Below are 19,049 nucleotides of genomic sequence, written 5' to 3'. Positions count from 1 at the left end.
ACATAAAATAATGTTTGGGTTAACTCAAACTATATGATAGTAATTTGAAACCTTTACTCTTCGTTTTCTAGCCTTTGTCAATGGAAATTTTAGTAGCTTAGATTTGCATTGTTATATGATTGTAGCTTTCTTCTTTCAGAATATCAAAATTCAGAGATCTGTTGGCCGAGCAAGGGAAGGAACAACATTCCCCCTCAGTTTAAAACTGAAAGTAAATCCCCCTGTTGATGAAGTTATTTCAGTATCAGATGACCCTCTACCAGCTTTGGATGTTGAAGCTTTGGAAAACAGCACATCTTTACCAATAGATTGTTGCTTCTGTGCTACCATCTGGGTGTTCACAACTATCAGCGGATTGGTAACCGTTCAGGCAGATGGCACAATTTATGGGATTAACAATACCTTTTCCCTAATGCTTTTTGGTTATGAGAAGAAAGAACTATTAGGCAAGGTAAAAATCTTATATTTCTCTGCAGAAAAAGTTTTTGTATAGTACAGTCTTTCCTAGAAAGGTATCCTCTTCAAAATTGTCCTTAGCTTCAATTGCCAGATTTCTAGTATTTTATATTATCCATTGTCTAATCCCATGGTGTTTGGAATTTCTACAAATTAGAGTCCAATTCATTTGAGGCCCATCAAATTTTGACAGGCCTTTAATTGCAGAGCAGGGGTCCCCAACTCCTGGGCCACCAACTGGTACCAATCCATGGCCTATTAGGAACCAGTCATAAAGCAAAAGCAAAACTATCCCCCCACCCCCCTTTCCGGGTCCATGGAAAAATTGTCTTCCATGAAACTGGTTCCTGGTGCCAAAAAGGTTGGGGATCGCTGATTTAGAGCAGTTCATTCTTGAGCACTCATTTTTTTTTTTACAATCATGGTCAGAGATTGATGAGCTATAGGTAGATAAGATCTGAGAGTTTAAGATTGGGAAAGACTGTTTTTGATACCAGGTATCTGGTAATTAAATTACCAGAAATATTTTATTTATTTTAGTTAAAGGATGGGAAAACTTTACTTTTACGTTTCCAGCAGCAAGTTGCATTTTACAGTAGCACTCTATGTAAATCTTTTTTAAAAAATAAATAAAGAAAGAATTGGTTACTATTAATTGCCACAGAAAAAGAGGAAAGGGATGAATTTTATAATTTCTCATTTTCTATTATAGAATATCACATTCTTGATTCCTGGATTTTACAAGAACATGGATAAGACTGATTCTTCTTTGCAACTCCCACAGTCTAGAGAAAGCTATGTGAATGCAGAAAACATGAATTCCTCTGAAGGAATGCAGAAGGATGGATGTGCTATTGGGAAAGGTAAATTTTATTCACAGATATAAAGATATGGAGATATGGAGCAGTGGGCTAATGCCTCCTTAAGTAACACCAGCTGCCTGCAATTAGTGCAGGTTCGCATCCCACCAGGCTCAAGGTTGACTCAGCCTTCCATCCTTCCGAGGTAGGTAAAATGAGGACCCAGATTGTTGGGGGCAATTAAGCTGACTTTGTAATAATGCTGCTTGGGGGGGGGGGCGAAAGCCCTAATAAGCAGGCATATACATAGAATGAAGGCTATTACTAAGCACATTGATTTGTGCTTAGATTGTAAGCCGCCCTGAGTCTTCGGAGAAGGGCGGGATATAAATGGGATTTAAAAAGAAAACATTGTTCACCCAATATAATGTTTTTAATAGATTTAATAGTTTGGCATCAGATTTTATAGTGGTGGGATGTTAACATACTATATTCAGAACTTATCAATTAATAATACTGGGATTTAAGTTAGTCATGGCTATGTTCCATTGATTTCAAGGCATCTAATCTAATATAATCTATAAATAATCCAGGATTCAACTTCCTAGTTTTTATTTTATTCTCTAAGGCAAATCCATTTATAAAAAGATTTTTTTTCGTATGCAGACTGACTTGTAATTGCACCCTTGATATTGGGAACTGTCATCACTATTAGAATCAGTATATCTTTGAGGTATATAATGCAGGGTGATTGTCAGTGAGCTCTAACTGCATTAAAAGACAATTCTGACTAAAAATATAGAATATTTACAGTTAGTCCTCAACTTACAACCATTTGTTTAGTCACCATTCGAAATTACGATGGCAATGAATATATATATATATATATATATATATATATATATATATATATATATATATGTTTTCTGAGGTTTTCACGGGTGTTTGTATGTAGATCTTTGGTCATTCGGGTTGAAGATATATATATATATATATATATATATATATATATATATATATATATATATATATATATATATATATATATATATATATATATATATATATATATATATCCTTTTCTCACATAGCCATTGCAACATCCCCAATTCCCCATGGTCATGTGATCAAAATTCAGCCACTTGGCAACTGGCATGTATTTATGAGTATCGCAGTGTCCTGTGGTCATGTGATCACCTTTTGCAACCTTCTGACAAGCAAAGCCAATGGGGAAGTTAAAAACCATGTTGCTAACTTAACAACTGCAGTGATTCACTTAACAACTGTGGCAAAAAAGGTGAAATGGGTCAAAATTCGCTTAACTGAAATTTTAGGCTCAATTGTGGTCGTAAGTAAATGACTACCTGTACAAAGAAAGAGATTATTTAAATTTACATCCCCAATGGAACCAGGTTACAGAGAATTATGTGGGAGAATTCTGAGAATTGTATATCTAGACTTAATTAGAAAAAGTTGAGATGAAATAACGTGGGTTTCACATTTACTAGTTTTCAGGATTTTATTTGTAATGCAAACAAATATAAATCAGATCATCTACTACATAGTTGCAACGTTTCTAATGTTGACTCCAGTGTTGGAGCATTCACCACTTCTGGAGGCAAGTGATTCCACTGATTCTAACTGTCAGGAAATTTCTTCTTAGGTCTAGGTTACTTCTCTCCTTGATTGGTTTCCATCCATTGCTTCTTGTCTTGCCCTCAGGTGCTTTGGAGAATAGCTTGACTCTCTTTGCTGTGGCAACCCCTGAGATATTGGAACACTGCTATCATGTCATCCCTAGTCCTTCTCTCTCTGTGTTATGTGTGTGTTATGCATGTGTACACTTAGAGAGCAAGCAACCAAATTTCATTTTTAATGTGTGCCATTATGCCCACAGTAAAAAATGACAATAAAGGTCTGTCTGTCTCTATCTGTCTATCTGTCTGTCTATCTATCTTCATTAAACTAGATATACCCAATTCCAGCAACTATTCTTTATATATTTTAGCCTCCAGTCCCCTGGTCATCTTTGTTGCTCTTCTCTGCACTGTTTCTAGAATCTCAACATCTTTTATACAATGTGACCAAAACGATGCAATATTCCAAGTGTGGCCTTACCAAGGCATTATAAAGTAGTATTAACACTTCACGTGATCTTGATTCTATCCCTCTGTTAATGCAGCTGCAGCACATTGCTGCCTCATATTTAAGTGATTGTCCGTTAGGACTCCAAGATCCCTCACAGTTAGTATTATTATTATTATTATTATTGAGCGAGGTACCACCTATATTGTACCTGTGCATTTGGTTTTTCTTGCCTAAACATAGAACCTTACTTTTTTCACAAATGAATTTCATTTTGTTAGATAGCGCCCAATGTTCAAGTCTGTCAAGATCATTCTAAATCTTAAGCCTATCTTCTGGAGTGTTGGTTATTCCTGCCAGCTTGGTGTTGTCTACAAATTTGATGATTTCCCCATCTATCCCCTCATCCAAATATTGATGAAGATGTTGAAGAGTCCTGGGCCTAAAACAGAGCCTTGGGGTATCCCACTGCATACTTTCCTCCATGTAGTCCATTGAGGACTTCACATTGAATGCAGTTGGTCAGCCAGTTATGAATCCATCTGGCGGTGATGCTGTCTAACCCACATTTTTCTATCTTATCAAGTAGTAGGTTGTGGTCAAATGCCTTACTGAAGTCCAAGTAAATTATATCCACAGCATTCATCTCGTCCACTAATTTTGTCACCTGGTCAAAGAATGCAGTAAGATTTGTCTGGCATTATCTGTTTTTGACAAACGCATGTTGGCTTTTGGTTATGACTTTTTGCCTCTAACTGTTCGCTGATTCGTTGTTTATCTTTTCCAGAATCTTCCCAGATATTGAGGTCAGGCTGATGGGTCTGTAGTTTCTTGGATCTATTTTTTTCCTTCCTTTTTTGAAGATGGGAACTACATCAGCTCTTTTCCAGTCCTGTGGTAATTCCCCGGTGCTCCAGGATGCTTGAAAGATATAGTTCAGTGGTTCTGAGATCACATCTGCCAGTTCCTTCAGAACCTTCAGATGTAATTCATCTGGTCCTGGTGATTTGAACTCATCTAGGGTGGGCAGTGCTCACTTACCATTTTCTTGCCTGTTTTGATTTGTATTCCTAACCTGTTTTTTATGGTACTTTTTTTGATAGGTTGGACAGTTTTTCCCCCTCTGTATAAAGATGGGTGCAAAAAACCAGTTAAGTACTTGTGCTTTCGCCCTGTTGCTTGTCACCTTCTTGCCACTTTCCCCCACTAATGGACAAATTTCCTTGACTTTTTTCTTAATTTTTACATGTTGAAAGAAGCTTTTTTTGTTATTTTTGACTTTCGTCTCAAGCCTTAGTTCATTTTGAGCCTCAGCTTTTCTCACTTCATTTTTGCCAGCTTGGGCTATTTGCTGATATTCTGCCTTAGTTATGTGCCCCTCTTTCCACTTTTTATATTATTGTTATTACACTTATTTAATATTTCTATTAATTTATATATTAATTATAATATATTATTATAAAATAAATAACATAAATAAAAAATAAACCTTGTTTGGCTTAAAACATAAGATTTTCTTGGAAAACTATTAACCCGTTGGAATGCATGTCATGAATAGCTTTCAAACTTCCTTCCTAAATTTAAATTGCATTATAAATACTTAAGCGTTTAATTGTCATTATTACACGTGCCATATTTCACGTGTAAAGTGGCATTAGAGCCTCTTGGGGCATATTTTGCTGAAAGGATTATTGCCTATACTGTTTTCTTCTGATGCAGTCACCAGTTCATTCTTTGTTGGAGACATGGATTTACCAGATCTGAAGGAACAACAGGAATTAGGGAGGAATGGAGCTGAGCTTCCACCTAGAAAGGAAATCCAGCTGGAAAGTTTGAGAAATGTGTCCTGTGCTCTGCTGCCTCCTGCAGTGGTATCTGCATCCCTAATTAGGTAGGTTTCATATGCACGAGTCTGTTTTACTGTTCCCATGCTGGAAAAGTTATATCATAGGATGGAAGGAGTGGGAGATTCTGTCTCTTTAAATAACAAAGGTAGAGAGTTTAATGTTACAGGAAAAGCAGTCTAGTAGCAATGGTTGTTATCTTTCACTGTCTCCTGGACTTGCCCAAATTCATGTTCATTGTGTCAATGACACTATCTAACCATCTCATCTTCTGCCATCCCCTCCTTTTGCCTTCAGTCTTTCCAACATCAGAGTCTTTTGGTGGCCAAAGTATTTGAGCTTCAGCATCTGTCCTTCCAAAGAACAATCAGGGTTGATTTCCTTTAGAATTTACTGATTTGATCTCTTTGAAGAACAAGGGATTCTCAAGAGTCTTCTCCAGCACCACAATTTGAAAGCATCAGTTCTTCAGCGCTCAGCTTCCTTATGGTCCAACTCACAGCCATACATTACTACTGGGAAAACCATAGCTTTGATTATATGGACCCTTGTTGGCAAGGTGATGTCTAGTTTTGCCATATCTTTCCTTCCAAGGAGGTAACATCTTTTAATTTCATGGCTTAAGTCACCCTGAGGCTCTTTGGTTTCTCTTCACTTTCTGCCATTAGAGTGGCATTGTCTGCATATCTATGGCTGTTGATATTTCTCCCAGCAATCTTAATTCCAGCTTGTGATTCATCTGGCCCAGCATTTTGCATGGTGTACTCTGCATATAATTTAAATAAGCAGGGTGACAATATACAGCTTTCTCATACTCCATTCCCTATTTTGAACCAATCCGTTGTTCCATGCCTGGTTCTAATTGTTCTTGACCTGCATGTAGATTCTCAAGAGACGGGTAGGGTACTCAGATATTCCCATTTCTGTTAAGAACTTGCCACAGTTTTATTGTGAGCAGTCAATAAAACAGAAGCAGATGTTTTCTGGAACTCCCTTGCTTTTTCCATAATCCAGTGAATGTTGGCAAATTGATCTCTAGTTCCTCTACCTCTTTAAAACTCAGCTTGTATTTCTGGTAGTTCTCAGTTCACATACTGCTGAAACCTAGCTTGAGGCGGGGTGGTGCAGTGGCTAGAATGCAATAGTGCAGGCTAATTCTGCTGACTGCTAGCTGCCAGCAGTTTGGCAGTTTGATTCTCACCGGCTCAAGGTTGATTCAGCTTTCCATCCTTCCGAGGTCGGTAAAATGAGGACCCATTTGGAGGCAATATGCTGATTCTGTAAACCATTTAAAGAGGGCTGTAAAGTACTATGAAGTGGTATATAAGCCTAAGTGCTATTGCTATAGTATGCTCTTAAGCGTGACCTTGCTAGCATGTGAAATGCGTGCAATTTGTACAGTAGTTTCAACATTCTTTGGTATTGCCCTTCTTTGGGATTGGAATGTAATTGACTTTTTCCAATCAGTGATCATTGTTGAGTTTTCCAAATTTGCTGGCATATTGAATGTACCATTTTATCAGAGGTATGATTTTTGCTAATTCTGCATTGGCCAGATCTCCCAATTTCTGTCATCTCCCAATTTGATAATAAACTCATTAATCCTATTTTCTAGATCAGGGCTTTTCAACCTTTTCACCCATTGTACCACTTTTAGGATATGGCAACATCCGAGTACCACCAGTCGCCTAGCAAGGTGTCAAAAACTTGATGACCAAAAAAAAAAAAGGAAAAAAGTGATGAAGTACAGGTAGTCCTCGACTTACAACAGTTCGCTTAGTGACTGTTCGAAGTTAAAATGGCACTGAAAAAAGTGCCCCCCAAGCCACAGCCGAGCAAGACACCTGCCTGCCTGCCCAGCAGTGCTCTTCCTCCAATCTGAGGTTTTCATTGTTGTGAGCATTTCTGTTGAGGATTGGGAGCGATGGTAGGGTGAGGGGTGTTTGGTTTTTATTCCCCCTGTCTGCTGGGTGGTTGCAGCAGGTTTTGGTCATTTCACATGACCCTGGGACACTGTGACTGTCATAAATATGAATCAGGTGCTGATCCTGGCGCTTCCACTGAGACCTGACAGCCCTGCAGTTCCAGCCATCTTCACTCAGGCTTGTGTGGTTCTGCCACCGGTTCAGCTCATTCCCCTCCCCCGCTACCACTTTTCTAAGATGGTCGCGTACCACCTGCCAGGTGCCAATGTACCATAGGTGGTACCTGTACCACTGGTTGAAAAGCCCTGTTCTAGATTGTTAATAAAAATGTTGAGTAATACTGGTCCTAAAACAGATCTACCTGAACAGTCATTGGTTCCTACTTTCAAATACAGTATTGAGCTATTAATGCTGTCTCTTTGAGTACAGTTAGCCAAATTTACTATAGTGCCACACAAATTATACTTTAACAGTTTGCAGAATCATTTCAAAACTTGCTGAAATCAAAGTAGATTACATCTATAGCATTCTTGTCGCTAGAGTAGTTTTTTTCCATCAAAGAAGATAAAATCTGTTTGACGTGATCTCTTTTTAACAAAGTCAGTTGGCTCTCAACAGTCATGTCATTGTTTTCAATGTCGTTATTTAATTGTGCTATGTGAATACATCCGTGAAGATTCTCAGTCACCCAGGAAGAGTTATTTGGAAGTTAAGTCATGGCAACTGGACTTCTTTTCTTTTTTAGTCTGAAATGTTTCACTGCTTTTACAAGTAGCTTCTTCAGTCTGTGCTATGTGAATAGTTTTATTAATGCAAGCCAGTGATGGCGAACCTTTTAGAGACCGAGTGCCCAAACTGCAACCCAAAACCCACTTATATATCGTCAGGTGCTGGGTGGGCGTGGCCCGTTGGGTGGGTGTGGCCCATTGAATGAGCGTGGCCGTGGTGGTAACGGCAGACTGGGTGGGACTAAAAAGTTCAATCAATTCCAACTTTGCGAGATCTTTTTTTTCCCCGCGAGAAGTTTAAATTGATTGATTGAACCTTTTTTTTTTGCACACGGTGGTGGCAGCCTAAAGCAAAAAGGTTTTATAAAACCCAGCCTAGGACTGGGGTAACGGCATGTGTACCCACAGAGATGGCTCTGCGTGCCACCTGTGGCACGCGTGCCGTAGGTTCGCCACCACAGATGCAAGCCCTTGCATTCTAAAGAAAGAATACAAATAAATTATGGGAGAACATAGTGAGAAAAGGGACGCGGTGGCTCAGTGGGTTAGGACGCTGAACTTGTCGATCGGAAGGTCGGCAGTTTGGCGGGTCGAATCCTGAGTGCCGCGTAGCAGAGTGAGCGCCTGTTACTCGTCCCAGTTTCTGCCCACCTAGCAGTTCGAAAGCACGTAAAAATGCAAGTAGAAAAATAGGGACCACTACGGTGGGAAGGTAACAGCGTTCCGTGCGCCTTTGGCGTCCAGTCATGCCGGCCACATGACCACAGAGACGTCCTTGGACAAGCGCTGGCTCTTCGGCTATGAAACGGAGATGAGCACCGGCCCCTAGAGTCGGAAACAACTAGCACGCATGTGCGGGGGAACCTTTACCTTTTACCTATAGTGAGAAAGATACTGGGTTCTTCAAGATAATAAAAGAATCTCTCTTTTTTTTTGCAGCAGAAACCACATACCTAGCAATAATGTGCTAGCTACTAATGAAGTTGTATCTTATGAGAATCTGTATTGTGAAGATGGTATTGAAATAGAGACTGGAAAATCTGCTATCTATCAGATGAATGAACTACATGCTCTAAAACAGAATCATTCAGAATCAAATGTATTAGATGATAGAAGTAAACTAAATAATTGCCTTTCCAGAAATACCTATGACCTAATTCAGGAAGAAAATGATAATTTGAATATACAGGATTCTACTTCACCACAAGACATGAAGTACCAGCCTTCCACAATAAGAAGAGGAAGGAAACATTCTCTCCTGGGCAGTGAGACATTTGATAAAAATTTATTAAAAGCTGAATTACAACTTGAGGCAAATGTGCCTTGTGAAGCTGTTCGTGGCTCATTTGGAACTCTGTCACCGGATAAGCCAAAGGACGATATAGCATCTAATTCAAGGCAAAGCCATGAAATTCCACACAAAGCTCTAATGAATAGAAGCAGTAGCTTAACTTTTGAGAATAATTCCTTAGAAAGTTCAACTATTGATTCTTCAGTTTTTCTGCCTGCAAAAAAGAGCAATAGTCTTCCTGTACATGGAGAATCATCGAAACTTTATGATGCCTCTATAATTATGGGAAGTGAGAATGTGGGTAGTAACCATTCTATTTGCTGTGGAATGATGAACCTGGGGATTAATGAAGAGGTGAGATCTGACCCATGTGCTGCCTTTGGACCAATAAAACTTTCCTTCTTAGATGCAAAAAATCTCATCCAGTCCCTGGATCAGGCAAATGATATTACAAGCGATCAGTTGGATTTTCTGTTGAATGGTAGCTCTCCATCAGCCAGTCAAAAGGACTTGTTTGTTAATAAGCCTTCTGAGTACTTTGACAGCGATTTCTCTATACTTTGTACTTCAGAACTTGAAAGTGCTGTACCGACTTTGAGGGATGATCTAGAAATTAATTCACTAAAAAGTAATGTTGAATCTCAAGAAGACTTCCTGACATTAAAGCAGCAGCGTATGGTGACACAGATAACATCAACTCCTGTAAAACTAGAAAATGTGCTATCTCCAACAACTTTGAACACTGAAATACTAGAAGGCAGCTATACTGGTAACTGCTACCACCGAGATGGTTCCCGACTCAGTAAGTTAGAAGCAATTGTTACTGCTCTCCCTCTGGTCTTTAATAAATATAGTTTAGAAAGCTACAGGGAATGGGAGTTTGTTATGAAAGGGATGGATATTGAATACCAAAGAAAATTTATGCACACACTATCTAACCATACTAAATGTTAATCTGATTTTGTTAATTTCTCTTGGTTGATAGTATTCCTTGCTTCCTTCCTTATAGACCAATCATAGTATACTCTTGAGTGCCATACCTAAACAGATACTACAACTGGATTAAGAACAATACATAAACAGATATAATCTAAAATCCCTAATCATAGTTAACAACAATCCAGCTATAGGTTTTCTTTTGTTGGTAGGTATAAAATAAATATAGCTTTATAGCTTTTGGAAAACACAAGATCCTAGGGGGGCAATCTAAAATTCTGGTGGGATGCTGGAGAAAGCTTTTGCAAGAATTTGGCGATCTGCCTACTCTTAGGCAAAATTCCAACTTTGCCTTATTTTTTTATCAAATTTATATTTATAATGTTTGGGGCTGATTAAGTTATTAATGATCTTGACTCACAGCATTGAACAAATCTCAAGGTATTTTGAAAGTCAAAGTTAGCCTTTCCTGCCAGGTAGTCTTCGATATGTGTTGACTGAGAATTTTAACGGTTATTGTCCCAGCAACTCTAGATCATGCAATATTCAGAAAAACTTATTAAAGCCATGACTTATTTTAGAATGATATTGTTGAGTAAGAATTTGAGCAGCGTAGTGGTGAAGACACTTGCTTCCTACTCAGAAGGCTGAGAGTTCAATCGTAAGTAGCGGCAGATGTTTCTCTCCTAAGATCCAAAGAAAAAATATCTGCTGCGAACTCCATGTAGGCATCAAGAAGGGCATCTGGTCAGTAAACTCTCAGTTCCATCCAGTTGCCCTGACTCTACCCCAAATTAAGAATCTCATTCTTGGATAAGCGTTGTACCTCTTTTCTCTATCTCATTTTATATGTTTTTATCTTGGTTAATAATTTTTCAGGCATACTCTTTGAGGTGAAACGTGTGGAATTACATGATCCTGCTGCTCTTTTTTGTATTTGGGTTATGAGAGACTTTTTTCAAAGGCAGAAACAAGCAGCAGCAAAGACACAATTACTTCTTTCTAGCTTGGCCAGTTCCTGCCAAACATTAGATGAAGTCTCAGCTGTTAATTTGTCAGAAGTAAGTATATTGATTTCTATATAATCATAGACATTAACTATTGTAGTTTTTCTTAGTGTTAGCCCAGCCAACCCTGCTCACTGCTGATTTCTGGGAGATGAAGTCCGCATATTTTCGTTATAAGGAATTCTTGTTTAACCGATAATAGGAATAAAATTTTGAGTGAAACCTACGAGGTGTGATTAAATCATCCAATAGGAAATTATAGCTATAGTCTAGAAAGGGCAGGGACTACATTTTAATGCTAGTGTTTATGCTGAAAAACCTTCCCTGGCTTTCCCGAGAATGGATTATTTAGCTCCTTCTCTAATTCTTAATTTATGGCTCATAAACATCTCTTGCCCCTCTGTTGACCCTTTTTCTTTTTCTTTTAAGGAGTTGTTTCTTTATTCATTGTTTTAATGAATAATGTACCATGTTCGAGTTGTGTTTGTGTTCACTTTTGTATTGTCAATAGGGAAAAACCTAAACTGTCCTAATTACTATATATTGGAATAGGCAGATATCCTAATGATATGAATATGTATGCCCCTGGTACTATGGTGAGCAATAAAACAACTGCAATCTGTTAGGATCCTCTACTTTAGATAAGTGGCTAAGATAAATCTGAATGGGAGTGTATTGCAATAAGAGGTCAGTGCTTTTTCCTTGACCACTGGGTTTTGGCCAAAACTCAGCGCCTGAAAAGATGGAATTCAGACCACCAGATGGCAGTGGAAACCAGGGAATATGCCCTGCTTAATGTGATATTGATTGCTTAGGCCCTAGTCCTTCACTGATAATCCAATTAACTTTCACATCTGTTAAACTGTTAAAATCCTCTAATTAGGGTCAGGTCCCAAGAGTTTGTTGGGAGGATTAATTTGTTTGAAAAAAACTAAAGTTTCTGCAATTAGTTGCTCAATATCTCAGCAAGATGAGGACAGCCATTCTATAAATGAAGTATGTTATAGTGGCTGCAGTAGTACCATCATTATTATAAAAAACAGTGGTCTCGTGAGATTTGGCCACCAGTCCTGGGATGATGCTTTTGTTTAAAAACAATTACAGATTTCTTCTTTGAAAAGTTTCAGAAAAGTTGCCTTTTGCAACAGACATAAAATGCATTTCCATTTCCTTGTGCATAGATTTTTTTTGTGGGGGACATAGATTTAATTCTCTTTGGAAAGAAACATCATAGGAACTCAGAAGATAGGAAACTCAGCATTTATATAATATTTTGGTTTCTTTGCAAAGATAGTGCTCTGCACAATATATGGAGACAGTCTAACCTTCCTGAAATGTTATATATATTTACCACATCAGATTCCCAATGTTGTAACCCTCAGAAGTGCCTTACTGAATTCAAAATTAGCTCTTTTCCCATTATCTATGTAACATGCCATGACTGCATTGATTTTTCCCTATTTTTGATTCTCCCTGTACTCCTCCCCAACACACACACACACACACACACACACACACACACACACACACACACACACACAGTTATGTATCTGGAATTCTTAATAGAAGAATAATTTCAACTCACCCTTTCAGTACATTCATCAATATTCTAGGCATTTCTTGGCAGTTTTGCACAATTTGCAAGAAATCTCTAATAAAAGCAGTCAGAATTGGATAATAATTTTGGGAAATACAAGGTTTTGCCATTTTAACTAATAACTGAAACTGCCACATTTGCAGGATTACTAGGTATCTGGTAAAATTGGAGCACATTTGGTTAATCTTTGGATGGTTTTAAACAGCATCTACATTATTTATTTATTTATTAGATTGATGCCCTGCTTTAGGCTAATTCCTAGGAGCATCCTCTTGAGTTTAGAGTAATAGAATTTATTTCAAAATTAATTAGTGATTTCAAATACAAAAATAGCTCAAAAATATCAACAATTTCAGGACAGCTACAGATTAAAGATTATTTTAATATATTTCCACATTTTCCCCTTATTTTTCTCTTCTTTTGGTTGTAACAGTTCACTAAACTATTATGATGTGCATCAATTCTTTTTTGCTGCAGTTAATCAAAACCACACCTTTATTTGAGAATTCACTAAGAGCTGAAGAATTAGAAAGACTGAAAGCTTGTGAGGGAGGTTATGGAGAGAAATATGATACTCTTACTTTCATTGGAAAAGGAGCTTTTGGGTTTGTCTGGACAGCAAAGTGCAAAATGAACCAAAAAGAGGTAAAAAAGCTATTCACTTAAAGTTGGTAGTCATGTGAGTATTAGCTGCTTGCCATTGTGTGTTATGTTATTTTACGTGTTCTGTGCATTATTAAGAAATATCTTCCTTTTATACTCTGGATGAATACAAATAGTCCTTGCTTACTGGTCACTTGTTATATGGCCATTTGAAGTTATGACGGTGCTGAAAAAAATAACCAATTTACAACCAATTGCTACCTGTGTAGCACTCCACAGTCAAATGATAATTGAAGAAGAGATTTGAGCAGAATAAGCAGGCATATAATAAGGAATACATATCAAAAGCCACGAGTGCCTTCGACACAGCTAGTGTATTCCTCATTGTGTGTCTGATTACTCTGGTCATAAACTTGGTTGTAACTGGTTGCTGAATGATCAGTAAGTGACGACTACCTGTATTTTGTTTGCAAAATGAAGAAAAGGTATCCTTTGTTTCGTTTTTGTCGGAGCTTTAGCTAAGAGATAGACAAGTAAAGTTGATCTGATTGAAAAAAACCCTAAAATGAAAAATAGTCCTGAAGGTGGTTTTCTAAAAGGACACTGGACCTTATTGTGGTTTTTTTTTCTTGAAGACGATTTGCTTCTCATGCAAGAAGCTTCTTCAGTTTTCCTCTTCTTGAATGAGAAGCAAAATGTTTTCAAGGAAAAAACCCAAGAAAGTCTAGTTGCCTTTTGGAAAAGCAACGTTGGGGCAACCATGAGCTGGATGATTGAGAATCTCCATAGACAAAATGAAAAATAGTATTTTCTTCCATAGGTGATAAGTTGTGATGGATAAATCTGATCTTTACAGTAGAGCAAGAGATTTGGGATTCCAAATTATCTAATAATTGTCACAGTAAAAAGCCTGCTCTTTTTAAATTAGTGCACTTTATTGAAGGACTTTTTAGGTAGGAGATGGGAGAAGCTTTATACTGTATATGACTGAGAGCTTTGTGGAAACAAATTCTTAGATTAAGTTTATGCTCAAAGATATCACTTTTTTTCATTCTAAAAAAGTTACCGTAAATGACTGAGAGCCACTGTTGTGAATTTGATTCCAAGATTAACTTTAGGAGCCACATTAAAGTTAATATTTTAGATATATTCCAGAGCTTGGCACAAAAGATAATCTGATGAATATGGCATTTGATTCTGATGATTGTATGCATATATGCTTTAAGTAGCAACTTCACGGTGCTACTGATAGAAGAAACTTTTTTTTCCATAGAGTCAGTGGATTTGAATTTATTTCTCAGTGAGATTTTTCATTTTTTTTCTAATAGTGTTTTGGACTAATATAACTTCTGAGTATGTTATTTTCAGCTTAAGTTTGTGCCACAGACAGCGTGAAAAACTCCCACTGCAGACTCATTAAGAAAAATGAAAAAGAATAATAAATGCTGTCTAATTGAAACAGTGTAAAATAAAAACCTAAAATGAAATTTAAAAAATAGAAAAGATTTGCAATTTGAACAAACAGCAGATTTTTTTTAAGAAAATGGAAATAATTGTAATTATTAAAGCAATATCTTATCATGAAAAGAAAATTGAGCAATATTGGGAAATATTCAGATGAGCAGATCTTTAGAAATATGTGGCTTCTTCACTTTTCTTATACTTGTCTAAGAACAAATATTGGGAGTTACTGCATTAGTATTTGGACCAGCGAGTTTACTATATGTTAGAATGTTTACGCTAACTTTTATAAGCTGCAGTTTCTGTAAAATCGCAGGTGATGAATCTTACATTGATTTAAACCAGTATTTCCCAACTTTGGCAATGTATGTATGGACTTCAACTCCTAGAATTCTGAGCAATGGCCATGTTGACTAAGGGATTCAGCCTGCTGAAGTCTATACCTCAAGAAATTTCCAAAATTGCAAAATGCTGATTTAAATCTAAATATTCAGTATGTCTAAATAATGAAGTGAAAACATGAACTAGTAAATGCCTACTCAGATAGCATTGCTTATCTTTTTAACAAAGCAAGTCAAATTCAGTTGACTGATTTCTGTTAAATGACTGAATTATTGGGAGGAAAAAGTAATGCATGTACAAAAGCCCTTCCCATGCCATTGTGATATGTGATTCACTCTAGAATTCTTTAAGCAAAACAATAAATATAAAATACATGCCTATTTGAATTGCCATTGTACAGCTTAAGTATATTTTTAAAACTGCTTTATTCTTACATTAACAGATATAGATAACAAATTTAACTTCTTCCTATACTGCCCCATCCAAATTTGGTCTAATTATTCCTTTGCATTTTATCATTCATAGGTCGTAGTGAAATTCATTTGGAAAGGAAGGGTATTAGACTACTGCTGGGTAGAGGATCCTGAGCTAGGGACAGTTACTCAGGAGATTGCTATTCTGAAGAAACTTCAACACCCCAATATTATCAAGGTATAGTAGACCCGTTAGGCAGATATATAAAATGTAACTTCAGGAATTAAACCCCTTGAACTAGTATATGTGAAACCATTTTATTTGGTCTTAATGGATGATATGTTAGAATATAGCAAATTTCCAAACATGGAAATTCAAGTATTGGATTGTTGAGGGAAAAGTCTTTATCAGGGTCCAGTCCAAGCCGGGAATAAACAACATGGTGACATAGAGCCCCACTCAGCTCTATGTCCCTAACACCTGTCCTCAGCAAAATGAGAAGGTTTTATTATTAATCACCAACATGTTGTTCTCCTTTGTGCTATAATTGTAAGATGGTACCTTACTGGATCACCCTTCAGGGTTTGGATTGGGGGCACAATACTGCAGTGGATCTGCTCTTTCATTAGTGTATGAATTTCAGTCAGTGGTGATGGGGGCGCAGCAGCCTCTGACATGTAGTACTGAATGGCTCAGCCCTCTCCCATACTTTTAAATATCTACATGAAACCACTAGATGAACATATTTGATGTTTGGGATTTGGTGTCATCAATATGCTGATGTCATCCAACTTTTACCACCTCAAGTTGTAGAGATCCTGTTGGTCCAGCTTCAGTGCTTGAATGCTATAAGGGTCTGAATGGGACACAATAGACCAGAGGTGTCAAATTGCCGGCCCACAGGCCGGATGCATCATGCCAAAACTGCGCCCACCCCATTGCCGGCAATGGAAGAAAAGTTGCAATATGTTGCAACATGTCATGTGACGGTGTGAGTTTGACACCCCTGGAAAAGAGTATAGCTGAAGCCTAAATAAGATGAAATTACTGTTTTTACACAAGGCTTCCCTGTTGATGTTAGTATTTTGCAGGTTCTTCATGTGGGTGTCCTTTCTTGAGACGGCAGGTGGAGCAAGTGCACGGCAATCTAGCTATAATGATTCATACCATCATTATCATCTGATTGGATTTTATTGCAAAATACTTCACATGGCCCTAAAATATTTAGAAAATTACAACTAGTCCAGAAGGCAGTGACCATCCATTCCTGACCTGGATACATATAAAACCAATTCTGAGGGCCTTGCACTGGTTATCAGTAAACATATGAGTACCTTCACAAGGCGGTGGTATTGGCTTGCAAAGCCCTTCATGGCTTCACTCTACATGACTGACTACTTCCAACTAGATTGCCTTGACATATCAGATCTTGTAGCTATTAGTGATTCCATACTCCTTAGTTAGTTGGTTAGAAGAACCAAGACAAGGCATACTTCTCTCTATCAGCCTCCCATTGGAAATAAAACTTAATTTTTTATGTCGCTTTTATTATTTCGCTCTTATATAGTATGACTTATGTTGGCATTCTGTGTAATAACTAAATTGTCATTTCCTTGTATTTATTGTAAACTGCTGAGAGTGTATTGAATACACCAGGATATTGATCCAAAAATAAATTAATATAATTAAATCCAGTAAATAAACAAAAGTAGCTTGTTTATTCCTTTTGAAGTGAGAATAGTCCTGTGGGATACAAAATTTGTGGGTGGGTTTTGAAAGTTGTTCACAGTACATTCTTTGACACTAGGTGTTAGATATTTTTGAGAACCAGCAGTTCTTTCAGCTGGTGATGGAGAAGCATGGAACTGGTCTAGATCTCTTCACATTCATTGATAATCAACCTGATTTGGATGAACCTTTGGCAAGTTACATATTCCGGCAGGTGAGTCTTAGGTAAAGTGCAATCTTCTGTAAGAGCTGATAAAAGGTAAAAAAAAATGTTATCTGGGTACAAATTTCAAGCAGAAGCCAAGGAGTTAGTTTCCTCTTCTTATATCCCTAGTCTTGATCTGGGATATCTGTGATATTTTATAAAGGAACATCACAAAGTTTCTAATAGTCTGTGATGTTGCTTCTTCCATATATATATGTATATGGAAAACTAAAAGGAATGAATGCTTAAAGTGATAGATACACACACACACACACACACACATACATACATATATATATATATATATATATATATATATATATATATATGTGTGTGTTTGTGTGTGTGTGTGTGTGTGTATACACACACACACACACACACACATACATACATACATACATACATACGTACACACACATACATATATATATATATATATATATATATATATATATATATATATATATATATATATATATATATATATATATATATATATATATATATATATATATATATATATATATATATATATATATATATATATATATATATATATATATATATATATATATATTCTTTGTAAAAGAAAAAGGTGCCGGAACTCCGTTCTGAGCGTTCTATGAGAAAAAAAGCCCTATATATATATATATTCACCGCCTATATATATATATGTTCACCGCCCTGACTCCTTCGGGAGAAGGGCGGTATATAAATTAAATTAATAAATAAATTAATATATATATATATATATATATATATATATATATATATATATATATATATATAATACACACACACACACGCTGGCAATATAAACGTGTTCCCTCTGACGACGTTGGCAGTTGGCCAACGAAAGCTAGGTACGTTAAACTGTGTAGTTTTGACTCCATCCCAGTGTTCGAGTATTCTTTTCTAGTGTTAAATATGCCCAGGATTTGGATTTTTAGTTTAATTTAAGAGAATATATATATATTTGCATATCAAATTTTAATAAAAACCTGTTTTCACTATTGCAGTATGATTTTCTATATATATCATAAGGTGTTTTTTTGGAAATCAAAAATATATCTGAGTTAATGTGCATGGTTTTGTTGAATGAGTCATGTAAGAAAAGGTGGTGACATTAAAATAAAAATCATATCTAGGAAATCTGTAATTTTGTACCTTAGAGCTACTAATGCTGTTGAAAGTGATTGTGGTCTAGGTGTCATATTGACCAACAAGAAAAAAAGATGGAAGAGCAAGAGACTTATGTATAAATGGGGGGTGGGGGGGTGGAAGTTATTTGTTATTGTTGCAAATAAAACATGAGAAGATATTGGTTCCCACTCTCCTTGTTTGCTACTTCTTTATATAGGTCTCTCCCTTTGGTAAGACTCTCCCTTTGGTAAAGAATTGATCTCTCTGATGTACTTTTCTCCACACTAGAACTGCTGTACCAAAACTGGAGGCAATAAATTGCTCTTGCTTAGATGAAGAACTATTATGAGATCTGCATTTATGGACTATACAGTAGTAAATATTTAATACTAGAAAAAGGGGACCTGTCTGGTATAGTAGTTAAGGTACTGGCTTAGAAACCAAGAGTTATAGGCCTCTCTTAGGCTGAAAGCTGGCTGGTGAC

At 36.8% G+C, this 19,049-nt stretch overlaps 1 protein-coding gene across 1 annotated transcript in view; it reads left to right on the top strand.

Annotated features, from left to right (window-relative positions):
* PASK (PAS domain containing serine/threonine kinase) overlaps positions 1-19,049 on the top strand; it is a gene marked incomplete at its 5' end in the record, with an annotated part of 31,991 nt that overhangs the window by 5,999 nt on the left and 6,943 nt on the right. The window contains 8 exons of the mRNA XM_081328547.1: positions 140-451; positions 1,169-1,319; positions 5,061-5,232; positions 8,979-9,931; positions 10,945-11,126; positions 13,147-13,314; positions 15,601-15,726; positions 17,297-17,431. Coding sequence (XP_081184673.1) covers positions 140-451; positions 1,169-1,319; positions 5,061-5,232; positions 8,979-9,931; positions 10,945-11,126; positions 13,147-13,314; positions 15,601-15,726; positions 17,297-17,431 — 2,199 coding nt within the window. The remainder of the gene's footprint in view (positions 1-139; positions 452-1,168; positions 1,320-5,060; positions 5,233-8,978; positions 9,932-10,944; positions 11,127-13,146; positions 13,315-15,600; positions 15,727-17,296; positions 17,432-19,049) is intronic.

This window comes from Vipera berus, assembly GCF_964194415.1.
Source record: "Vipera berus genome assembly, chromosome: 5".
Lineage (NCBI taxonomy): Eukaryota > Metazoa > Chordata > Lepidosauria > Squamata > Viperidae > Vipera > Vipera berus.
The sequence above is the reverse complement of the archived record's forward strand: the minus strand, read 5'-3'. Positions and strand labels throughout refer to the sequence as shown.